This window comes from Rattus norvegicus, chromosome 9 (genome assembly GCF_036323735.1).
Source record: "Rattus norvegicus strain BN/NHsdMcwi chromosome 9, GRCr8, whole genome shotgun sequence".
NCBI classification, from domain to species: Eukaryota; Metazoa; Chordata; class Mammalia; order Rodentia; family Muridae; genus Rattus; species Rattus norvegicus.
Window position 1 is genome coordinate 98,159,361 of NC_086027.1, and position 19,966 is coordinate 98,179,326.

Sequence of the window (19,966 nt, forward strand, 5' to 3'; positions counted from 1 at the left end):
AGACATTTTTTTTCTCTTAAATTCCTTCTTGTTAGGCACTTGACCACAGCAATGAGAATAGTAACATGGGAGTTTGCTGAATGTGCTGGAGAGGCCATCAGGCTGATCCTACTCCCACACGGTAGCCCCCTTTGAAAGGCTCCCTGGAAGTCAGAGCACTTTTAAAGAAGGTAGTTTTAACTGTCAACTTGCCATAAACTAGAATGACCCAAGAAGAAAGCTAGTGTAGAACTGTCCAGAGCAGCTTGGCTTGTGGGCCTGTCTTGGAGGATTGTCTTATTACCTGACCCAAGCCCACTGTGGGTGGCACCATTCCTTAGGCTGGTTCTAGAACTATACAAGTTAAGAGAAAGCAGCAGAATCTTAGAAAGAGCAGAAGCAGGGAACTTAGGTGCATTCTCTCCCTACCCCCTTTCTCTCTCTCTCTCTCTCTCTCTCTCTCTCTCTCTCTCTCTCTTTTTGATAAGATTTCTGTATGAACAGAACCATGACTGACCTAGAACTTACTCTGTGGACTAGGTTGGTCTTGAACTCACAGAGATCTGCCTGCCTCTGCCTCTGCCTCTCCAGGACTGAGAGTAAAGGCATGTGCCACTATGCCAGCTGCATTATATTTCTTTGTTCTTGCGTGGCTATGATATGATCAATTGCTTCAAGTTCCTGCCTAGGTGACTTCTCTGCAATGGTGGATTGTAACCTGGGATTGCAGTGCAAATTAAACTTCTGTCCTATGCTGCATATGTCAGGGTGCTTATTCACAGTGCAGAAATTAAACCAAGTCGTTCAGCAATGAACTGCAGAGGCTCCATAAAACGTTCAAACTATCTTGGGGTTTTCATTTGTAAAGGGCTTAAGACCTATAGTTAGTCCCGGTTTTCCAGTGATGAAGGCCACTTACATGGTGCTGATGCAAGTGACTGAGGAAAGACTGTTGCATCTTCAGGGAGAGAGCCCCAGTTCCATAGACTGGTCGTGGGTGTTACAGCCTCATTGGGTTTCAGTTGTGCACTGGGTAAAGCTATGGCTAAGACCCCTTCCTGAGACTTTGGGATGAAGTTCACAATTGAGTCCGGAAACTCAACACGGTGGATGGTGGCTTCAAGTGAAGATACACACCAAGTACAGCAAGTTCTTTCTGGAAACATCCCCATAGCTGTGCTTCTCAACATGGTAACCACTAGGGACATGTGATTACCTAAACCAACATTCAAATGAAATAAAATGAAATAAACAGCTGCTGCTCAGCTATGTCCTTTAAACGCACTGTAAGTTGGACAGCATGTTAGAGCGGAAACACGTTTAATATACCTGCCCTGCCAATTGTCCCAGCTTGACCACACAGCACAGCACAGATTGCCCTTGAGGTCATGGGGCTGACAGGGAGTTGTGAGCACCGCCCCCCATCCAACTCTCTGCTACTACCCATGATGCCCATCAGCAAGGATCAGAGGACATAGCTCTGGCCAAAGATAAGGTCCATGTTCAAGTTAGGAAAGCGGTTCCTGCTGGATGTGCCCTGTTTTGCACATTGCTGTGTCGAACCTTTGTAAGTTGGAGCCAGTTCACATAGCTGGACTAAGTTGACATCTACTACTATGCTAGATATCAGAACCTAGAACACTCCCAGTGCCACAGAGAGTCCTGTGGGATGGGAACTATGCAGACCAACCCAAAGTCCCATAGTTTGGACCTCATGATGCTGCCTGTGGGTGGAAAGGGTGCAGTGCCATCTCACAGGGCTGTCGGCATGTGGGGGGCTGAACAGTCAACTCTAAAGACCCTTGTCCTAAACCCTAGAGTCTGTGACACCGAACATATCAGATTGAACATTTGATAGGGGTTATCTATGTTGTGTGGTATTTCTTCCACGTTGTCCTCAATACTGTACAAAACGTGCAGAGTGGTCAGAGGCACACGGAAGAGAGGGTAATGTGAGCATTGATATAGGGTGGAGTGACCTAGATGCATAAGCCAAGGAGAGGCAGCAGCCACCGGGGGCTGGAAGAGAGGATGACCATGTTGTCCTTGGAGTGTCTAGAGAGCACAGCTCTATTCTTTCACTGCAGACCTCAAGTTTTCAGTTGAATCACCAGGATGGCAGATTTAATCCAGCAAGATTAGCAAAGCCACACAGAGACCAAATGAGTTCATGTGTAAAGCATTCTGGACGTAGAATAAGTATTTGGGCAATAAGAGTCTCCCCTTCTCCCTGAATGCTCACTAAGGTGGCTATGATTACAAGTCAGACCCTGGGAGCCCCACACCTGAGCTCTGACCCTGGGGCTAGGAGGAGGGATAAAGGCAAATCCAGGAAGTTGGCTCTTCTTTGACCAATGACTGAAGCAGCTTCTAACTGGTTATGCTTCCCAGACTGAGCTCTTTAGACAGCCCACACTGCAAATACACCAAGGACGATGCACACACACACTGTACTCTGCAGAAGGTCCTAGGGCTTACAGTGCAAAAGAGGGGGTGAAGACAAACCGAAGGGGAGGTACAGAAGGTCTCTGCAAGGGACGATCACTTCCTAAAGGGATAGTAATGACAAATGAAAACTTGACAGTCACTAAGGTAGTAATACACCAAAGCTTAAGGATCTTTATAAAGAAAAGAACCCTGACGCCATGACGCAGAGAAGCAAATAAATGGCAGAACAGCTCAGGGAAGAAGAACAACAAAGACACCTTAAATAAGTTGGGGGTGCACCCCTGTAATCCTGGCATTGAAGAGGCTGAGGCAGGAGGATCTGGAATTCTAGGCTATCCTGAGCTTCATAGTTAGACGCTGTCTCAAAGCGAAAACAAAAATGAAATTATTCCCCAACCCCTAAATAATCAAATTAATACAAATTCCAAGATCACTTGATAACCTTAACCTTTTTTTTACCAGCTCTGCAAAATATTAAAAAGATTACAATCAGCTTATTAACCAGTGCACCCATGCAATTCAGTGCCAAGCATTCATTAAAAAAATATTTTGGAAAGCCTTGCAAGGCCGTGGGAGAGTTCAATGTTGAAGTTTTAAACATTAGCCAAAATATGAATAAATAGAACTACTTAGAATATATATTGGAGAGGAAAGAGACAGGGAAGAATGTTACCAAGAAATGTTCACAGTAGCTGCCTCTGCTGAAACTACACACAGGCCGCATTTTTTCTTCACTAAACTCTACCTCAAATGATTGGGAGTTAGTTTTGAAGTTTAACTCTTCAGTGGGTGGGGCAGGGGTGTAGGAAGAGAATAAGGACAAGAGACCAGCTAACAGTCATTATATTCGTGTGTGAAACTGTCAGATAATTAAAAAAAATGACCTAGAATAGCTTAAAAGTTGGCTTTAAAAACAAATAATCAGAAGGAATAGCAATGCACACCTGTGACCCGCGCCTGGGAGGTCAACGTGGCCCTCAGTGAGGTGTTGAGTTAGAGCCCGAGGCCAGCCTGTGCATACTCACCAGATGAGCTGAGAGAGGGTGTTTGTCCCTTATAGCTTCTCACGATTGCCTGACCTACCCCTGAGCATCTTTTGGGGATTTATTCTGAGAACCAACTGCGTTTCATACTTCAAAAGATAATATTTGCTTTTATTTGCCTTTGATTCAAAACGGCAAGGCGAAGGCTCTTTATCAAAGTCCATCAGATGACTTTAATCCAATTATGAAAATAAATTTGCCCTCAACCTTACATTACTTCAAAAAGAGGAATTTTTATGCCTTTGTGAATTCTGCCCAGCGTACCCACGAGGGAGCCCCTGGACAGTGGGGTCAGCGACACCAGGAGGAAGTGTCCTCAGAGGACCCACCAGCTGCATTTTCAAAGACTCTCATAAATGCTGAAATAACAGGGCATTCCTAGAGTGACAGCCAGGGTCTCTGGGGACTCAGGTAAGGAAGATACCTCACTCCCATTGCCATCCTACCCAATTCTGCATCGGGAACGACGGCCAAGCCTGTAATGAAGAATCCCATTAAACTATTTCCCTAAAATCCAAGTATCTTACATATTTTAAATCAATGCAAGCAGATGGCCTCCCTCCGAATGTATTTTTGGCTTTTTTTTTAAATCATAAAAACAATACTTTTTATTGAAACAAAAGAATTTTCATAGTACAGAAGAAGATAGACTCTACAGTGACCCCCTCCTCTTAGAGCCTTACTGGAGACAGTTCTTGTTTCTGCTGCACTCCCCAAAAGCTTTCCACATGTGTGCACAAAAGCTTAGTGTGCTCCATGTGCTGTAAGCACAGCAACCCCCTTATCTGCTCTTCTGGCCTCTGTGGTTTGACTTTCGTGACCCGTTGTCAACTGTGATGTGAAAACACCAAGTGTAGGATTGCAAGATAAACAGTTCGTGCCTTTTAAATGATGTACCATTTAGAGTAGTGTGAGAAAACACTGTGTTGCATTATCCTAAATGTCTGTACACTACTACTGCGTGTATGCGAGTGCACACACAAAATCTAAAAGCTTTCTGGTGTCCAGTCATGAGGGAGGTTTGGGCATCTAGGTGTGTGTGAGTGTGTATGTGTGAGTGTATATGTGTATATGTGTGTATATATATATATGTATATGTGTGTGTGTGTGTGTGTGTGTGTACCCCTGTGATGGACACACAACAGTGAACTCACTCAACCTACCACCTCATTTCCCATCACATGACCCAGTATTAAGGTGCTAATTAACAGGTGTCTGTCCATGTCTATTGTCTGGTCACTCTTTACCCAGGCACCATCCTGGGTGTTTGAAATTTAGCTCTCTATGTATATAGTTAGTCTCTGTAAGAAGAGAAGTCATGCAAGATTCTTGAGAAGGGACATCCGAACTGATCACACCTCTATGTAGAAAAGACAGTTGACCTGAGAAGACCATTTTATACCAGAACTCCAAATGGCTCACAATTTATAAGGCATGAACTGTGAACTCCTTATTCTGGATACGTGTGTGTGTGTGTGTGTGTGTGTGTGTGTGTGTGTGTGTGTGTGCATGCAAACACATAGTAGTAGTAGTAGTAGTAGTAGTAGTAGTATACAGCACATACATGGGATAGCAGAACACACTGTCCCATCATGCTACTCCAAATGGCTCACCCTTTAAAAGTCATGAATTGTTTATTCAGGACACCTAACACCCACCATGAAGTTTTGGGGTACAGTTTGACTATCATACAGGGAACAAGTATTTGATTCCCACATGGTCAACGTAGGTAGGTGGAAAATGGTTGTGGACAGAGATTGGCTGTCCAGCTTCTGGAAGAGCCCCTCTCATCCCCTGGCACCCAGGCCCCCATCAGTTGTTATCTGGGAGCTTCTCTATGTCCCTTGTCCTACGTATCTCAACAGTGACAAGCAACTGAGTGCTGAACCAGCGGAAGGTGAGTTCCCATCACCACTGCTGGGCTCTTTTTTTCTGTAAAGGGACTTACTAAATCCCAAACCGGAGAATTCCAAGATGTCTGCTCCCAGCCTGCCTCCCCCCACCTCACCCCCTCTCTCTCCCTGGTATGGTTTTATTTAAGGAAAAAATTTGATTTTTCTGTTTCTGACAATTCAGTTCTCTGATCTCAACAAGCTGAGCAACATTGTCCTGTTGAGTGTCTCAGGACCTGATGTCAGGGTGATACAACACCCCGACATGGGAAAAGATGTCTGAATTCCTTTCCTCGGCACCTGATCATGACGGAGAACCCTTATTTCTTCTCTTTGAGATAAAACATACTTAAAACTGCTCCAGCAAATAGCAAAGACCGTTTAGCATTTCATTTAAAGGCAGTAAAATGTCTAATGTAAGAATAGGTCTAGGGCCTTGGCCTCAGAACTCCTAGTGACATATAATTTAGGGAATCCTAGGTCACTGCACTCAAAACTGGCTCCGAGAATGAGGGGGGTGGGCAGGCTCTGAGAGCCTGAAGCAACGGATTGCTGCTTCCCAATGGAAAGGCAGTCAGCCCTGGCAACTTCCAGTTCCTTGGGCTGTAGACACACCTGGCTGTCCAGACCCCTAACCATCACATTCTATTTTATGTGGTCACAGAGAGGAGTGCACGGGCCATACATTTCCATATTAAAAAAGCAAACACAGGCCAGGAAGCAATTTAATTAAAAATGTTTCTGAATCCCTAGCGTTAGTATTTGAGTTTTTAAAAATGAAGTCAAGAGACCTCATGTCTCCATACTGGATGTCTTGGTTGTCCAAGAACACAAGCCAGGTGGTGGCTCATGTTTATAATCCCAGGACTCCAGAGCTGAAGAAAGAGGCCTCCTCTACATTCAAGTCTGGCTCAGTCTAAACAATGAGACCTGGTCACCAGAACAAAATAAGGCAACATACAAGGAAACCACGGAATGAGGAGACCCGTCCATCACCTGCCACCCAAGAGGAGACCCGTCCATCACCTGCATTCTATGAACCACTGCCGGATCTGGTCCTGCAGGTGCTCCTTGATATCTGCGCCTTCCAACAGCCGCAGGTCCTCCTTGATACTCACTAAGGCTTCCTGGTACTTCTGCTCGTGTTTGAGCTGCAACTCGTCCCGCAGATTTGACACTTGTTCTGACTGGACGATGGCATCACTGACTTCGTTGAAGAGAGGGGGTGGTTTCTGGAAATAAACCCCCAAACAGTTGAGGCTCTAAAAGCCACAGGACTGGAGGAAACACTAGAAGCAAATCAGATGTGTTGTCTTTGGAGGGGTCTTACCACAGACAGAGTTTTAAAAAAATACATCTAGAACCAAGATCAAAGCTAGTGTGAGCACCTGAAGACCTCATTCACTGTGAGGGGGAGAGGTGACACATGCCACCCCACACACAGACGTGGGCCCATTGGTTATGAACAACAACTCCAAAACTCTTAGGGAAAAGAACTCTTTTATATTTTAAGTTGATCATCTCAGATATTGTGTTATAACGACAAAAAATTAGTAGGTTCAGTTAACCTAAAAATGTCCCCCACACTCCAGAAACTAAAGTTTCCCCAATCTTCTTGATCAGTGGGAGGAACAAGAGTGGGAGGAGGGAAGTGTTTGTCATAAAGTCTACTGAAAGGAGTTGTATTCTAATTACTCAGAATGACCTAAACATCAACTATGAAAATCAACTCTTGGCTCTCCAAAGACATACATCCCAACACATCTTACAGAACATTCTCCTTCCACATCTGTCAATCCGCAAATCTGGAAGTGATCATCGTGGAGCATCTTCTGGCCCCCAGTCCCAAGCCATGCCCTGAATCTCCACAAGTTGTAGACAGACATTCTTCAAATGGTGTCGGGATAACATTCAGTTTGTCTGAAGCCCCAACAGAGCAACATTGGTAGACTAGCCTATACTTCTATGCAGCCGTCTATCCAAGTGCTATGCTGGCGACTCGGATAGAGTGAAGTAAAGGGGGCATGCAGAAGGGTCCAAGCCTGGTGCTTACAATACTCCAGATCAGAACCACAAGAGCAGGAGAGCCCCTGTACAGGGGAAGAACCCACTCTCTAGAGACATCCAGAGGTTCAACCAAGGCTCTCAAGTCAAAAGCAGAGTGACTTGGTACTGAAGGCAGCCTTTCCTGGGTCTTGAGAACCAAAGTACATTTTTTGGAAATTTGCATGTTGCTGTTAAACGTGAGTATCTTCAGACCATAAATTATAAGAAATAATTGAAGTCAATTGTGTTGTTAAACAAAGCTTGCAACACTCAGAACTCAGAACAAAGAACTTCTGAGTTCCTTTCCAGCTGCCTGTGTTCTTGTGGGTATTTATGTCTGTCGTCTCTCTGGCAACGCCTGCTGCAATACTTGGAGTGACCTCGTAACTGCTTGGGGGAGTAGCTTTGGTCAGTTCCAGGGGACACTGTGCTAGCCAGTAAGCTGATGGATTTGGTGCTGAGGTCCCAGTACAATCAGGCAGATCAAAGGCCAGATTCAGTTGTAGGATGCCCATTCGGTCAAACGAGCTCCCTTGTATGTGCTTACAGGCACGGATGCACACACACATGCGCATACGCACGGTGAAACCTTTTAAAGAACCCTTCTGGACCTCCACGTGGGAGAGATTGCTCCACCTTTCTGTTAGAGTTTAGAATCCACTTAGAACCAAACAGTCAAGTGAATTACAAGAGGAAGCTATATGTGTAATACTTTATAAACTTTAAAAAAAAAAAACGATCCAATTTTCTCATTTGGTATTAAAGAGAATCCAGTATAAAGAGCTATAACAGTTTTTGTTAAGATGAGAATGCCCTAAAACACACGAAGAGTGGGTTCAGAGTGAGAATTGCATGTGTGAGTACATGCAGGTAAAAGTGTGTGTGTGTGTGTGTGTGTGTGTGTGTGTGTAAATTGAGTATCTTCCTGGAGTCTCTCATCTAATCCCAGAACTCACAGATATGGCCATTCCAGCTAGGCAATCTGCTCCTGAGATCCGCTTGGCCTCCTGAGAGCTGGAGTTATAAGTGGGCTGCTATGTCCATCCAGGATTTACTCGGTTGGGGATCTGAGCTGCAGTCCTCATGTTTGCACAGTCAACACTTTGACCCGCTGAGCCATCTCTCTGGTCCCTGTAAAGTTGCTCTACAGGCTGATCTAATCACTTTACCGGTTGATTGTCCTTTGTCCCACAAGCCCTTGCCTTGTGTCTCCTCAGTGATGCTCACATTCATTTTTGGAGGTAGAAGTGACAGCGAGGAGCTACCACTGGACAGAGGTGAAAGCGGAGGCCTCACACCAATGAAGATGGCCGCGGCAAGCTCCAAGCTCCGTCTTACTCCATGTTGTGTAGCTCTGTGCTGTGTTACTCAGATGGGAGCATTCATGCATGTTTTTCCATATAGATTTTCTCCGGCAGGAACTCATCTGGGCCATTTGTAACTCCCTCCTCTTGCTGTTTTTGCACTTGAAGGTTCTAATAAATTTACATCCTATGCTAACGAGCATCCTGTCCTTTGGGCACAAACATCTTTTCTTCTTTAGCAACTCTGGTCACATGAATTCAAATCTGTTAACTGGCCACATAAACAGCAACTCATTTAAAAATAAATTAGGGATATTAAGAGGAGAGGGAACATGATAACATACGACGTATTGAAATGCATGGGCTGTAGATTAATGCATCTTAATGAAGGCTCCCCATGTGAGCAAACCATTACATTTGCCAGCTCTCCACAGTTAACGACCCAGAACGGAATAACGAAACTTACATTTCCAGCGAGGTCCTCTGTCAGCAAAACACACACACATTAATAACTGATGTTGCTGGAGGGATGCGATGTGAAGTGACGCTTCCTGAGTTTGTGGGGGAAGCAAGACTCCACGCTCCGTGAACGCCGATGCTTAGCTAATGTTTGACAGGCTTTGGATTTTAAAACCCTTGTTGAAATTAGGGAGAGAAAATGGTCATTTATAAAAATATTCTCAGTGTATCGGCCCCATGTAGACTGGCGCGGTGCTGGCGATTATCCAAAGATCTTCTGTCTCGGGGTGGTGGTTGTCACCCTAAGGGGAGGAGCAGATCTCTGCTGGTGGCCTTATTACACCTGTTCTCCCAGGTCCTAAACATGTGCACTGATGCTTGGGGGAGGTACTCAGAAGGGCAGCCTCGGCATCTTAGAAGACCTCAGGTTGCAGGACCCCTAACTCTTCATCAGGTCCCATTGAGATGGTACCAAGTGGTGGGTGGCCCATCCTTTCCAAGTCACCTGTCTGTCTGTATATAACTGTGGGTCCACAAACATACCTACTCTGTGCAAGGATGGGTCTACAAACCCACCTACTCTGTGCGTGAACAGGTGAAGCAGAATCGAAGGTCTTCAGAGAGAGAAGTAGTTTTTGTTTGGGTCTCTGGGTTGACCAAGTTCAGTATGAATCTTTAAGATCTGCCATGTTAGCAAGCACTGATCTGTTAAAAAGCAAGAGTGTTTTCTAGCCCATTGGATTTGATTTCTTTAAGAGTTCAGTATTTTTTAATGGTTATATCAGAACAGTAATAGGAGAGGGTGCTGGTGAGCTTTAAGATCTTTAGCGGCTGAGGCTGGGGTTATCTGCTTCATGCTCTCACAGCCTAAACTCAGCGCTCTGAGGCAAGTTTGAGTGGTTTACATATTCGAGCTCGATAACTCCGCACCGCCACCTTAAGCAGAGAGAGTGTTACTGCTTTCATGTTACGTCTGAGGAAACAGAGGTGCAAAGATATCAAGGGCCTTGTCCAGGATCACACAGGCAGGACACATAGAGACACTCCTATTCTCTGTGTTTGATGCCTCCCTTTGCTGAGTCTCAGGCTTAATCCATTTTGTCTGGAAATAGTTTCTTATGGATGCTACGGATCATACTTTGAAGCGGATATGCATTTAAACTTGGTGGTTGTTGGTGAACTAACTTGCATGGTGGTTTTACACAAGGCATTTTCCCTCTTGAGCCTGTGACAGTGCTGTTTCAAGACTTTATGGTGACATAAGAACCTTCCTGTTCCCTTTATAACTTAAATGGGTTAAACACACACACACACACACACCCACACACACACACGCACACACACACCCACACACACACAAAGAAGAAGAAGAAGAAGGAGAAGAAGAAGAAGAAGAAGAAGAAGAAGAAGAAGAAGAAGAAGAAGAAGAAGAAGAAGAAGACGAAACTGACTAGCAATTTAATGACTGAGTGGCAGTGATGTTGGCATCTACCCAGGATCTTAAGCTGTTTGGAGAGCACAGCAGACCATGCCTGGCCACTGCTCACTGTTGTGAGCTGGACACAGCTTCATGTGATTTACTCTGTACGGGAGAACATGGTGGCACCAACAGGCCCAGGAGACCTCAGCCTTGGTCCGTGCAAGCATTGAGCAACTTTGTAAAGGGCTCCTGTGAGGTGAATGAAGACAGACTACCAGTTCAAGAGAACCCAAGAGAGATGGAAAGGAGGGCAAAGAAAATAATCATTTTGCCATTTAGTGCCTGATGACCTGGAAACCTGGGGCCATAATTAAGCAGATAGAATATTAACCGTAAGAAATAATATATATGCACGAGTGAAATCAAGCTAAGGTGTGTCAGGTCAGGCAACTGAATGGTAAAACCCTACTTAATAGAAAAACAGGGGTGACTTGGTCCCTTTTTCTTGATGTCCAGAATTACAGGCATGGTAATTGGGGTCATGCTTGGCTGAAGTTGGCTTTTAAAGTCACTATGCACTTCATTTGAAGCCTCCTCACCAGAGGGTGTGGTGGGCTAGAGGGATGGCTTGCTACCTCTTTAGGATTTCCTCTGCCTTTTGCCTTGGAGAGTCTCCAGATGGCCTCTTCATAGCTAGATAGGGAAGCATTGGGCCGACTTGGCCTCATGGACTTTTCCAGACCAAGTTTCAATAGGCTAGATTTCAGTACACAGGTTTAGTAGGATGAGACAAGGGCCTGGATATACTGGATTTTGAGGTCTCTGATACACGTGTTTTATATAAGAGCTTATTTTGAAGCATTTTGCGGTTTTGTACGTGAACTTTCTGGACTTCTTCAAAGTGTTCTGTTGCAAGGATCACTCAACCATCATTACATCTTATCATCTGCCAAGACCACATAAACCACATTCCTCGGAGGTGTTTCGAACCTCATGCTCCGGGTTAGGCCTCTCCCTTCAGGCTCTTAGGATGTCCTGCTGGCTGCCCCAGGAGAAAGGCAGTACTGTGCTGGCCTCTCTCCAAAAGGAAACTGAGGCTCCCAGGAAGGGTGTGTGAGACGTGGAGCCCTGCCCCCGGCAACAGACAGAGCTGGGCTTTGAACCAAGTCTGTCTGCCTCTAAGTTACATGCTGCCAACCAGAGGCTCAAGAGGGGTCCCGGCCACTGCAGGATAAATGCATGTGGCTGGATGTTGTCTCTGCTGGGACACAGACAGCTCTTCTAATGTTAAAAGATACATCAGGGACTCTAAGTCTCAGTCATAGGGTACCCCAGCCTGTGCTGGGGCTAATAAGCATAAAATTTTTAATTTATTAGCCTCAAAGCAATAGAGAAAATAGCTTGTTTGATGGTAGAGAATAAAAGTGAATGGGTTTATGGTACTTTCAGGATTCCAATGATGTTTGTAGAAGCCACAGGCCCTTCCCTTTAATAAGTGACCCCAGAGTTCCTCATTATGATGCAAACAGCAATGGCTTCAGGGTAAAGTGAAATACGCAGGCCCTGACTGCAGGACGGATGGCTGCAAGGGGTCCCTGGAAGGAAATGGACTGTGCTCATTAAGTTCCCTTACGCTGGCTCCATGCCATCGGCTCTGCCAATTAAAATAGCTGCGCGTGAGTTTTAGACCACCGTTTATTTTCCTCTGTAGACTTTATGATTTAAAATTTTAAAAAGGCAATATCAACAGAAAATCATTTATATGCCGATGGTTAAGAGAAATGTCTGGTTGGGGTGGAAGGTGGAGCGATGTCCCTTGACCTGAGTCTGTTTTCAGAGACTAGACTGTCACTCCAGGAAGTGGCGACACAAGCACAGCTGGGACCGACTAAGACACTGGCTTTTACCTTGACATCATGGGTCCAGATGAACCAATGGAAAATGGAGATTTGACACAAGGCGGCACAGCCCTCATCAACGACAGTGGAAAATGTATTCAATTGAAAACATGCCCTTGGTTTGGGATAGTGGATTTTGTATGGTCGTCAGCCGGCATACTGAAGATAACATTCTTCCAAAAATTGAATCCATGTATTTCTTGGTGGTTAACATTTCAATAGAACTTGTAATATCAAGATTCGGCACACTGGGCAAAACAGCACGCAGAGAGAGTCTCAGGGAACACACAGCGGGGGAGCTGTTCTCCTCATGTCGTGCAAACTGCACTGAGGAGAAATTCTCTTTTGAGCCCAGCAACGGAAACTGGAGAGGAAAGTGGAGGGTCTGTGTTATACACGGATGATCCGGCTCTGAGGGGTACCAGGGTAGGCAGTCAAGATTGAAGGGTGAATGCAACAGTCTTTGGCCATTGCCTGGGATTCTTAACATTTTTTTTAAACACAGAAGATGTCCAGTAAGTGGATGTTGAATCACATTAAACAGAAGTTTACTTAAATAGAGGCAATTGAGTCAAAAGTTTGACTTGTGCGAAATTTTACTTGGGACCTAAGTACACACCATGAACCTTAGATTCATTTTTAAATTAAAACAGCCAATATAAGCAGTTTATTTTTACATGCTATGTATGTGGTATATGTGTATGTGTGTGTTTATGTGGGCATTTGTATGTGTGTAGGCACACCTTTGCGTGCATGGCACATGCATGCGGAAGCTAGATGCTGACGTTAGAGGTCTTCTGTGATTGTCCTTCACCTTATAGGCGGAGTCAGGGTCTCTCACTTAAACCAGATTTGGCTAGTTTAGCCAGGCGACTTCCTCCGGGAATCCTATCTCTCTGCCTCCTGCACACTGGGACTACAGGCAGTCTCAACAGAGCGACTGCCCCATCAGACTGGCCTGCAGCCATATCTGTGAGGGATTGTCCCTGTTGATGACTGATAGGGGAGGCCCAGCCCATTGTGAGCCTGTGACGTTTCAGGTGTCACGTCTATGTAACCATCTAGGTACCATCTAGGAGGGCTCCTTCAGGTTTTGGTCTTTGTGTTTTTGACCTGAGGTCCACAGTCAAGCTTTCTCCTTCCACTGTCCCTTTCTCTGTTTTGACCCAGTGCTTATGGTCCTCTTCCCACGTGTCACCTTTTGGAGGGGGTAGAAACTGCTTATGACTTATTTTCCAACAACAAACCAAAAGCATGTTTAAGAAAAGGGCCCAGCTCCTCCCTATACGGTCGCTCAACAACACTAGGCCTTCATCATTTGCTCAGGCTGGGGAGGTGGTGGCAGGGGCTGGAGTGAGCGGGTGCTTTGCTGCAGAGATGGCGGGGGTCGGGGGAGCAGCGCCTTGGTTCACACTCCACCGCTGTCTGCACGGCCTCAACTGTGACAGAGATGTCGTTTGACCAAAGCCACTACTTGTCGGTAATCCACTCTGCCTCCCAAGCGAAAACCAACTTGGCTTCCTTGTGTTTGTTTTGTCTTGTTTTGGCAACAGAGATGCCCTCGCCAGAGTCTGGCTGTATCTGAGGTACTTAGGCTGTTGTGTGGAGCAGGGTGTAGACGTCCCTCTTCTTCTTCATGGGCAAGTGCCTCACGCCCCCAGAAGCAAGGTCTAGCCACCCTGGCTTGCTGTGCACTGGCGTTAACAGCCACACAGGTTGGCATTATCTACTGTGTGCGCGGTGCCACCTGAGTCACCTCCGCAGCCACCTCTGACTGGGGTCAGCTCCACCCCGGTTTCCCGGGTGGGCGTTGGAGGCTGCCGACACTGACTTTGCTGAAGCACTGGGCGCCACTCACTGTTCCTGGTGCCCAACTCCCTGAGTAACCCAGACTGAGGGTCTGCTGAGCCTCTGCTACTCTGATCGGCTTAATTAAGGTTTCTCATGGCTTCTGTGAGCTTGGGCATTTACATTTCCCTAGACAATCTTCTCTGCTCAGCGTCTTCTAATTTATGACCCCAGAGGTTCAAGACGCGAGATGATAGTTTGGTGGGCTGTGAGTGTCTGTGGTAACTTAGGGTTTGCATTCTTTCCTTCCTTGGCCTCCTCAGAACTCTACAGGGAGTTGGTTATTGGACTCCTTGTCCTGTCAGTGGTGCTGTTTACATGTGTGTGATCTGAGGTTATCAATGAAGCCCCCAGCAAAGCAGCTGTCTCCCTGTGGTGCACCTGAAGCCCTTGGTATAAGGTTTTGGTGGGATTCTGGTATTCTCAGTTAAAAACTCTTTCAATGGGAACTAGGTTGGTCAACAAGTGAGGCCCCCTTGAGGAATGGTCACATCGCTGGTGACGCCACTGTTACAGAGTTGACCTCCTGGACTCTGAAGTGATGTCATAAGGGATCTCCATATGAGCTTCTGTAGGAGACAGAGCCCAGCCATTCACTGAGACTGGGAGGACTGAGGTTTCAGTTGAGGAAGAAGGGACTCTAAAAAGGCAATGGTGGCTGCCTTAAGAGTCCTGAGCTCTGCTCGGGACACATGACCCATACTCCATGTACAAAAGATGCTGAGGACCCCTTGTACCAGAATCTAAGGCAGTGGTTCTCAATCTTCTTAATGATGTGACACTTTAATATAGTTCCTCATGTCGTGGTGACCCCCCAACCATAAAGTTATTTCATTGCTATTTCATACCTGTAATTTTGCCACTGTTATGAATCTTAATGCAAATATCCATGTTTTCTGATGGTCTTAGGTGAACCTATGAAAATGGTTGTTCAACTCCCACACGTTGAGAAATACTGCTCTAAAGGGATTCCAGTGCCCTGCTTCCTGATCCCCAAGCCCTGCTGTAACCCCTCTTTGGGACCTTTTACTCACTTTTAACTAACAGCAGGGCGAAGGTGAAGGACTTTGTGCAGTGAGTGGACCTTCTTTCCCTAATGTCTCTGGGGGAAGCCGGCTGCCACAGGGAAGACTCCAAGGTCCATGAGACCAGGTGCTGAACTGTCTCCAGCCAAGATCTGGCAAAGAGCTGATGGTGCTGGTCTTGCTGTCCACAAGGAGGGATGCCACCAATAGCTACATGACCTTGGAGGCAGATCCTTCCCCACCTGAGCCTCAGATGAGAACCTAGCCCCAATAGTGTGACAGTAGCCATGAGCCACCCAGGCAGGGAACTGAGCCATGGGATGTGTGTCACAGCACAGGCTGTTGCCTATGCTGCTGTTCTGTGTAGACACAGCTATACAACGATACACAACAAATGCACCCTTCTAACCCGTGACTCGATAATCACTGTAAAAATGGGCCCTTCAACACCAGCTGGACCAAAATAATTCCATTCTCACTAGAAAGACCCTTATGAAGCCAAGGGCTCTGCTCACACCAGTCGGGCATGAGATATTTCTGACTCTGCAGTCTGTCTCTCATCTGGAGCACTCTGCATTTTGAAGACATATGAGGGACACTCCCCGATCTCTTGGGTCCCCTGCAGGCTTCTGATCAGTCAGACACTTCTAGTCTCTTAAGATACCTATTCAGTTTTCCTTCCTTTCCTCAGAAACTCTCTGGGAAAGGTGCACACACCCTCCAGGCTCTACTCTTTTTTTTTTTTTTTTTTTTTCGGAGCTGGGGACCGAACCCAGGGCCTTGCGTTTGCTAGGCAAGCGCTCTACCACTGAGCTAAATCCCCAACCCCCAGGCTCTACTCTTTACACAGCGAACTTACCATACCCAGGAATACCATCTCTTCTTCCCGCTCCTTCACTGTTTTCTTGCATTGATAGAAACCTCGCCAAACCTGCAAACAAAGGCCTAGTTACTCCTGGGGGATGTTCTCTTGCAGAAACTGCCCATCCCAAGGATCGTGACAATGAACTCCGGCCTGCGCACTGGGTTTTTTTTTTTTTTTTAAATGTTGGGGTAATGGCAGCAACTTTTTATTCTTTATTACTTTTTTGTTTTTCATTTTATTTATTCTTCTCTCAGACAACATATTCTGACTGCATCCTGCTCTCCCTCCCCTCCTCATAGTCCCCTCTCCCCTGACCCCCCTTCCTCCCCAGATCCACTCCTCCTTCATTTCCCTTCAGGAAAGAGCAGGCCTCCCAGTGATATCAACTGAACATGGTATCTGATAAGACTAGGCCCAAAGCCTCAGATAAAGCTGGATGAGGTAGCAAGTTTCTTAAATTTTTATTTTAAAATGTTATGTGTATGAATGTTTTGCCTGCATGTATGCGTACGCAATGCATGGTGCCACAGAGGCAAGAGGAAAGCATCAGATCCCAGGGAACTGAAGCCATACATGGTTGCAAGCTGCCATGTAGGTACTAAGAATTGAACCCAGGTCCTCTGGAAGAGCAACCAGTGCTCTTAACCACTGAGCCATCTCTGCAGCCTCCACACTCGGCAGTTTTAAAGGAGGACAATTATAGAAATGACTCATAGTTGTCTTTGAATCTTACTTGGGAGTCTATAAGAGAAACTTCTAGAAATCAGAAGAGCGAGGCTAGACCTGAGGATAGTACTTCACGGTTTTACAACTAAAACCTTCCAAAGTAATGTGGGGGGTACAGTCCAGGAGCTTCCAAAACCTCTACGACCAAAGCTTAGCTTAAGGTTATGAGGCAGCAAAGAAAGGGATCTGTCTGTCCTTCCCACTGCCTTCTCCCCATCTACCCATGCACAGCTCGGGCAGTGCCCTGCCCTCCAGGCTCTGTGGAATGGCCCTATACTTGCTCTCTTTCAAATTTAGTTCTTATTTGTGCCACATGGATGTAGTCTACACTCTCCACAAGAAACCTTGCCCTCCATTAGGAAAAAGACAGGGTATACTTTAGTAACACCATCTGAGAAGGAAAACCAGTCCCCAAGGGCCCCTCGAGAAAGAATTTCGAGGTTCTAGCCCTTAGTCATGGTGGCTGGAATGTGCTAAGTGGAGAGCTTGTCTTCAAGCCCAGAGGAGCTGCTTCTGCCCTCTCCTTTCTGTAACTGTCTCAGTGTGGATGTGTTTTTTTTTTTTTAAGCCTCATTGTGGATTTACATCTTTGCTAGATTCTAGCAACATTCTTTCCAACAATTACTGGTGCCCTTTTGGAAGTCTTTGAACACAGTGTTCTGCATCTTAAACTTCCTAGTTTACAATAAACAAAATAAAAACAGGACGATGTTCCTCCAGGCTAAGCCAATAAATCTTTGTGGGGTTTACTAACTTAACCCAGCTTTCCTTTAGGTAGGGCTTGGGTTTTGAGTTTCAGCTCGGCCCCAAGGCTGGAGCATGTTGCCCCCCCCCCCCCCCCCCCGTTCGTCCGTCCAGAAGCCCCGTCCCCGTGTCCTCACTTTCTGAATCTGGAGCGCCGCCAAGGTGGTGTCTGAGAGTTTGTGTCCCAGCAGCTTCATCTCCCTGGCTCTGCACTCCTGGAGGAAGATCTGCTTCATGAACATCGCCCTGAGGCGGCCCTGCCTTGCCCGCTCGGCTATCTGGATCATTTTAACAGCCTCTTCCAAGGCTATGCTCTTTACGGCGTATTTCTGTGTGCATGGGACACAACCAAAAGAAAAGCAGACAAATCAATGCTGGTCATACATACACGTGAACTGAACCCATGAGATGACTCAGCACGTAGGGGTGCTTGCTGCCAACCGCATGCTGCACCACGACAACGCGACTGCGACCCTGACTTAAAGATAACGTCCCGAGTTTGCCTTCCTGTTGCGGTGATGAACACCATGTTCAGAAGCAACCTGAAGAGTAAGGTCTTCTTTATTCTTTCACTTTATAAGTCATAGCTCAGTATCAAGGGAAACCAAGGCAGGTGTTCAAGACAGGAACTTGAAGCAAACACCACAAAGGTTCACTGCTGACCGGCTTGTTCCCAGACTCATCGTTACTACCTTTCGGTACAGTCTAGTCCTTCTGCTGAGGGATGGTACAACCCCCATTGGGCTGGGCTCTCCTACACCAGCTAGCAATCGAGCAAACGCTCCATACTACTAAGAGAGAGAGAATCAGTTTCTTCCAGGGAAAATTCCCACATAAGATGCCCAATCGCAAGTAGTGATCCTGTTACACATGTACACATGAGCAATGTTAAGTGAACTGAGATTGTATATACATGCACGAACATATAGGATACATTATGTAATATACTATATATTACTATATATACACTATATTTTATATATACTATGTCATTACATATTATATAATGCATATACATGCAGCAATAGTAATTAAAGAAGGGACCATGAATTTGGAAGGGGGCAGGGTCAACAGAAGAGTTTGTGCAAAGTGGTGTAAACACAGGCATCATGTACAAACTTCTCAAAAAATCAAACCAAACCACCACCACCCCCAAAAAAAACTTTTAAAAAGAAAGAAAAAATTCATTTACATGTCCACAGACCAATGTGATGGAGGCAATTTCTCAACCGAAGCTCCCTCTTTCTGTCATGATAAGTTGATAACCAAGGTTAGCTATCACAAATCAGACACAACACTAATTGTCACCTCAGTAGTTTAACTCCATAGTAAGTTAGACCTGAGATGACCCGAAATGTCAATCACATATATGGATTAATGCTGAAAATTCCATCATTTTGATTAATGGGAGAAAAGTCAATGGAAACCAAGCCTTTGAGAAGAAATTTAGATGTACTTCAAGGAAAAGGCTGAAGCTAGTCGAAGACTACCCAGTGACTAAGATATTAAGCCATTCAGAACTATTTACTTCTATATGTGGAAAGGCAGGGGCTAGGGAGGTGACTCAGTTACTCCCGGGGTTGAGGAACTAAGTTCAGATCTCCAGCACTCGACCAGAAAGAGCTGGGTGTGACAATGTGTGTCTGGAACTCCAGTGCAGGGTGTAACCAAGAGGATCCCTGGCACTCAGTGGCCAAATGGTGGGGCCTGGGTCTGGTGGGAGACCTTGCATCAAAATGTAGGGTGGAGAATGTTTGGGGGAGTGCACACATGCATGTGCACGCACACAAATATCCAACCATGATGAATGGCATTAAAACAGAAAATGAGGACTCATGCTGCAGACTGTGTGGTCTTGGATGGGTTATGTAGCCACAGGGCTGGGTGAGTGGTGTGTGGCGTTTTCAGGAGTGCAGAGATACACGAGTAAGAGTCCTTAGAGGCCCATGGAGACCTAAACAGGACCAGAGTGAGGCTACTGTTGTCCTGAAAGCAAGGGAGGAGCCATAGGGGAGTGTGGCTGGGAGAGCCCTGCATGGGTAGAAGCACACTGGCTGCTACATCCAGCTTTACTTGGGATCTGGGGGCTTGACCTCAGGTCCTCCTGTGTGGGTAGCAAACTATGTGCTGAGCTGTCCCCCAGGCCTTTCTTAAGGACTTCCTTTCTCAAGGGGTAACCAGGAAATCCAAATGTCACTCAGAATTCAGGCCAGGATGGAGCTGAGGGCAACTGAGAATGCAGGGTAAGTTGTGAGCTTGTGAATTCTGA

The 19,966-nt window shown here is 46.0% G+C and overlaps 1 protein-coding gene across 2 annotated transcripts in view; it reads right to left on the reverse strand.

The window, feature by feature from the left end:
• Positions 1–19,966, reverse strand: part of Iqca1 (IQ motif containing with AAA domain 1) — a 115,845-nt gene that overhangs the window by 84,972 nt on the left and 10,907 nt on the right. For both annotated transcript variants that reach the window (XM_017596905.3, XM_039084725.2), the window contains exons 4-6: positions 17,835–18,026; positions 16,222–16,293; positions 6,389–6,594 (exon numbers count right to left, since the gene is read on the reverse strand). In XM_017596905.3, coding sequence (XP_017452394.2) covers positions 6,389–6,594; positions 16,222–16,293; positions 17,835–18,026 — 470 coding nt within the window. The remainder of the gene's footprint in view (positions 1–6,388; positions 6,595–16,221; positions 16,294–17,834; positions 18,027–19,966) is intronic.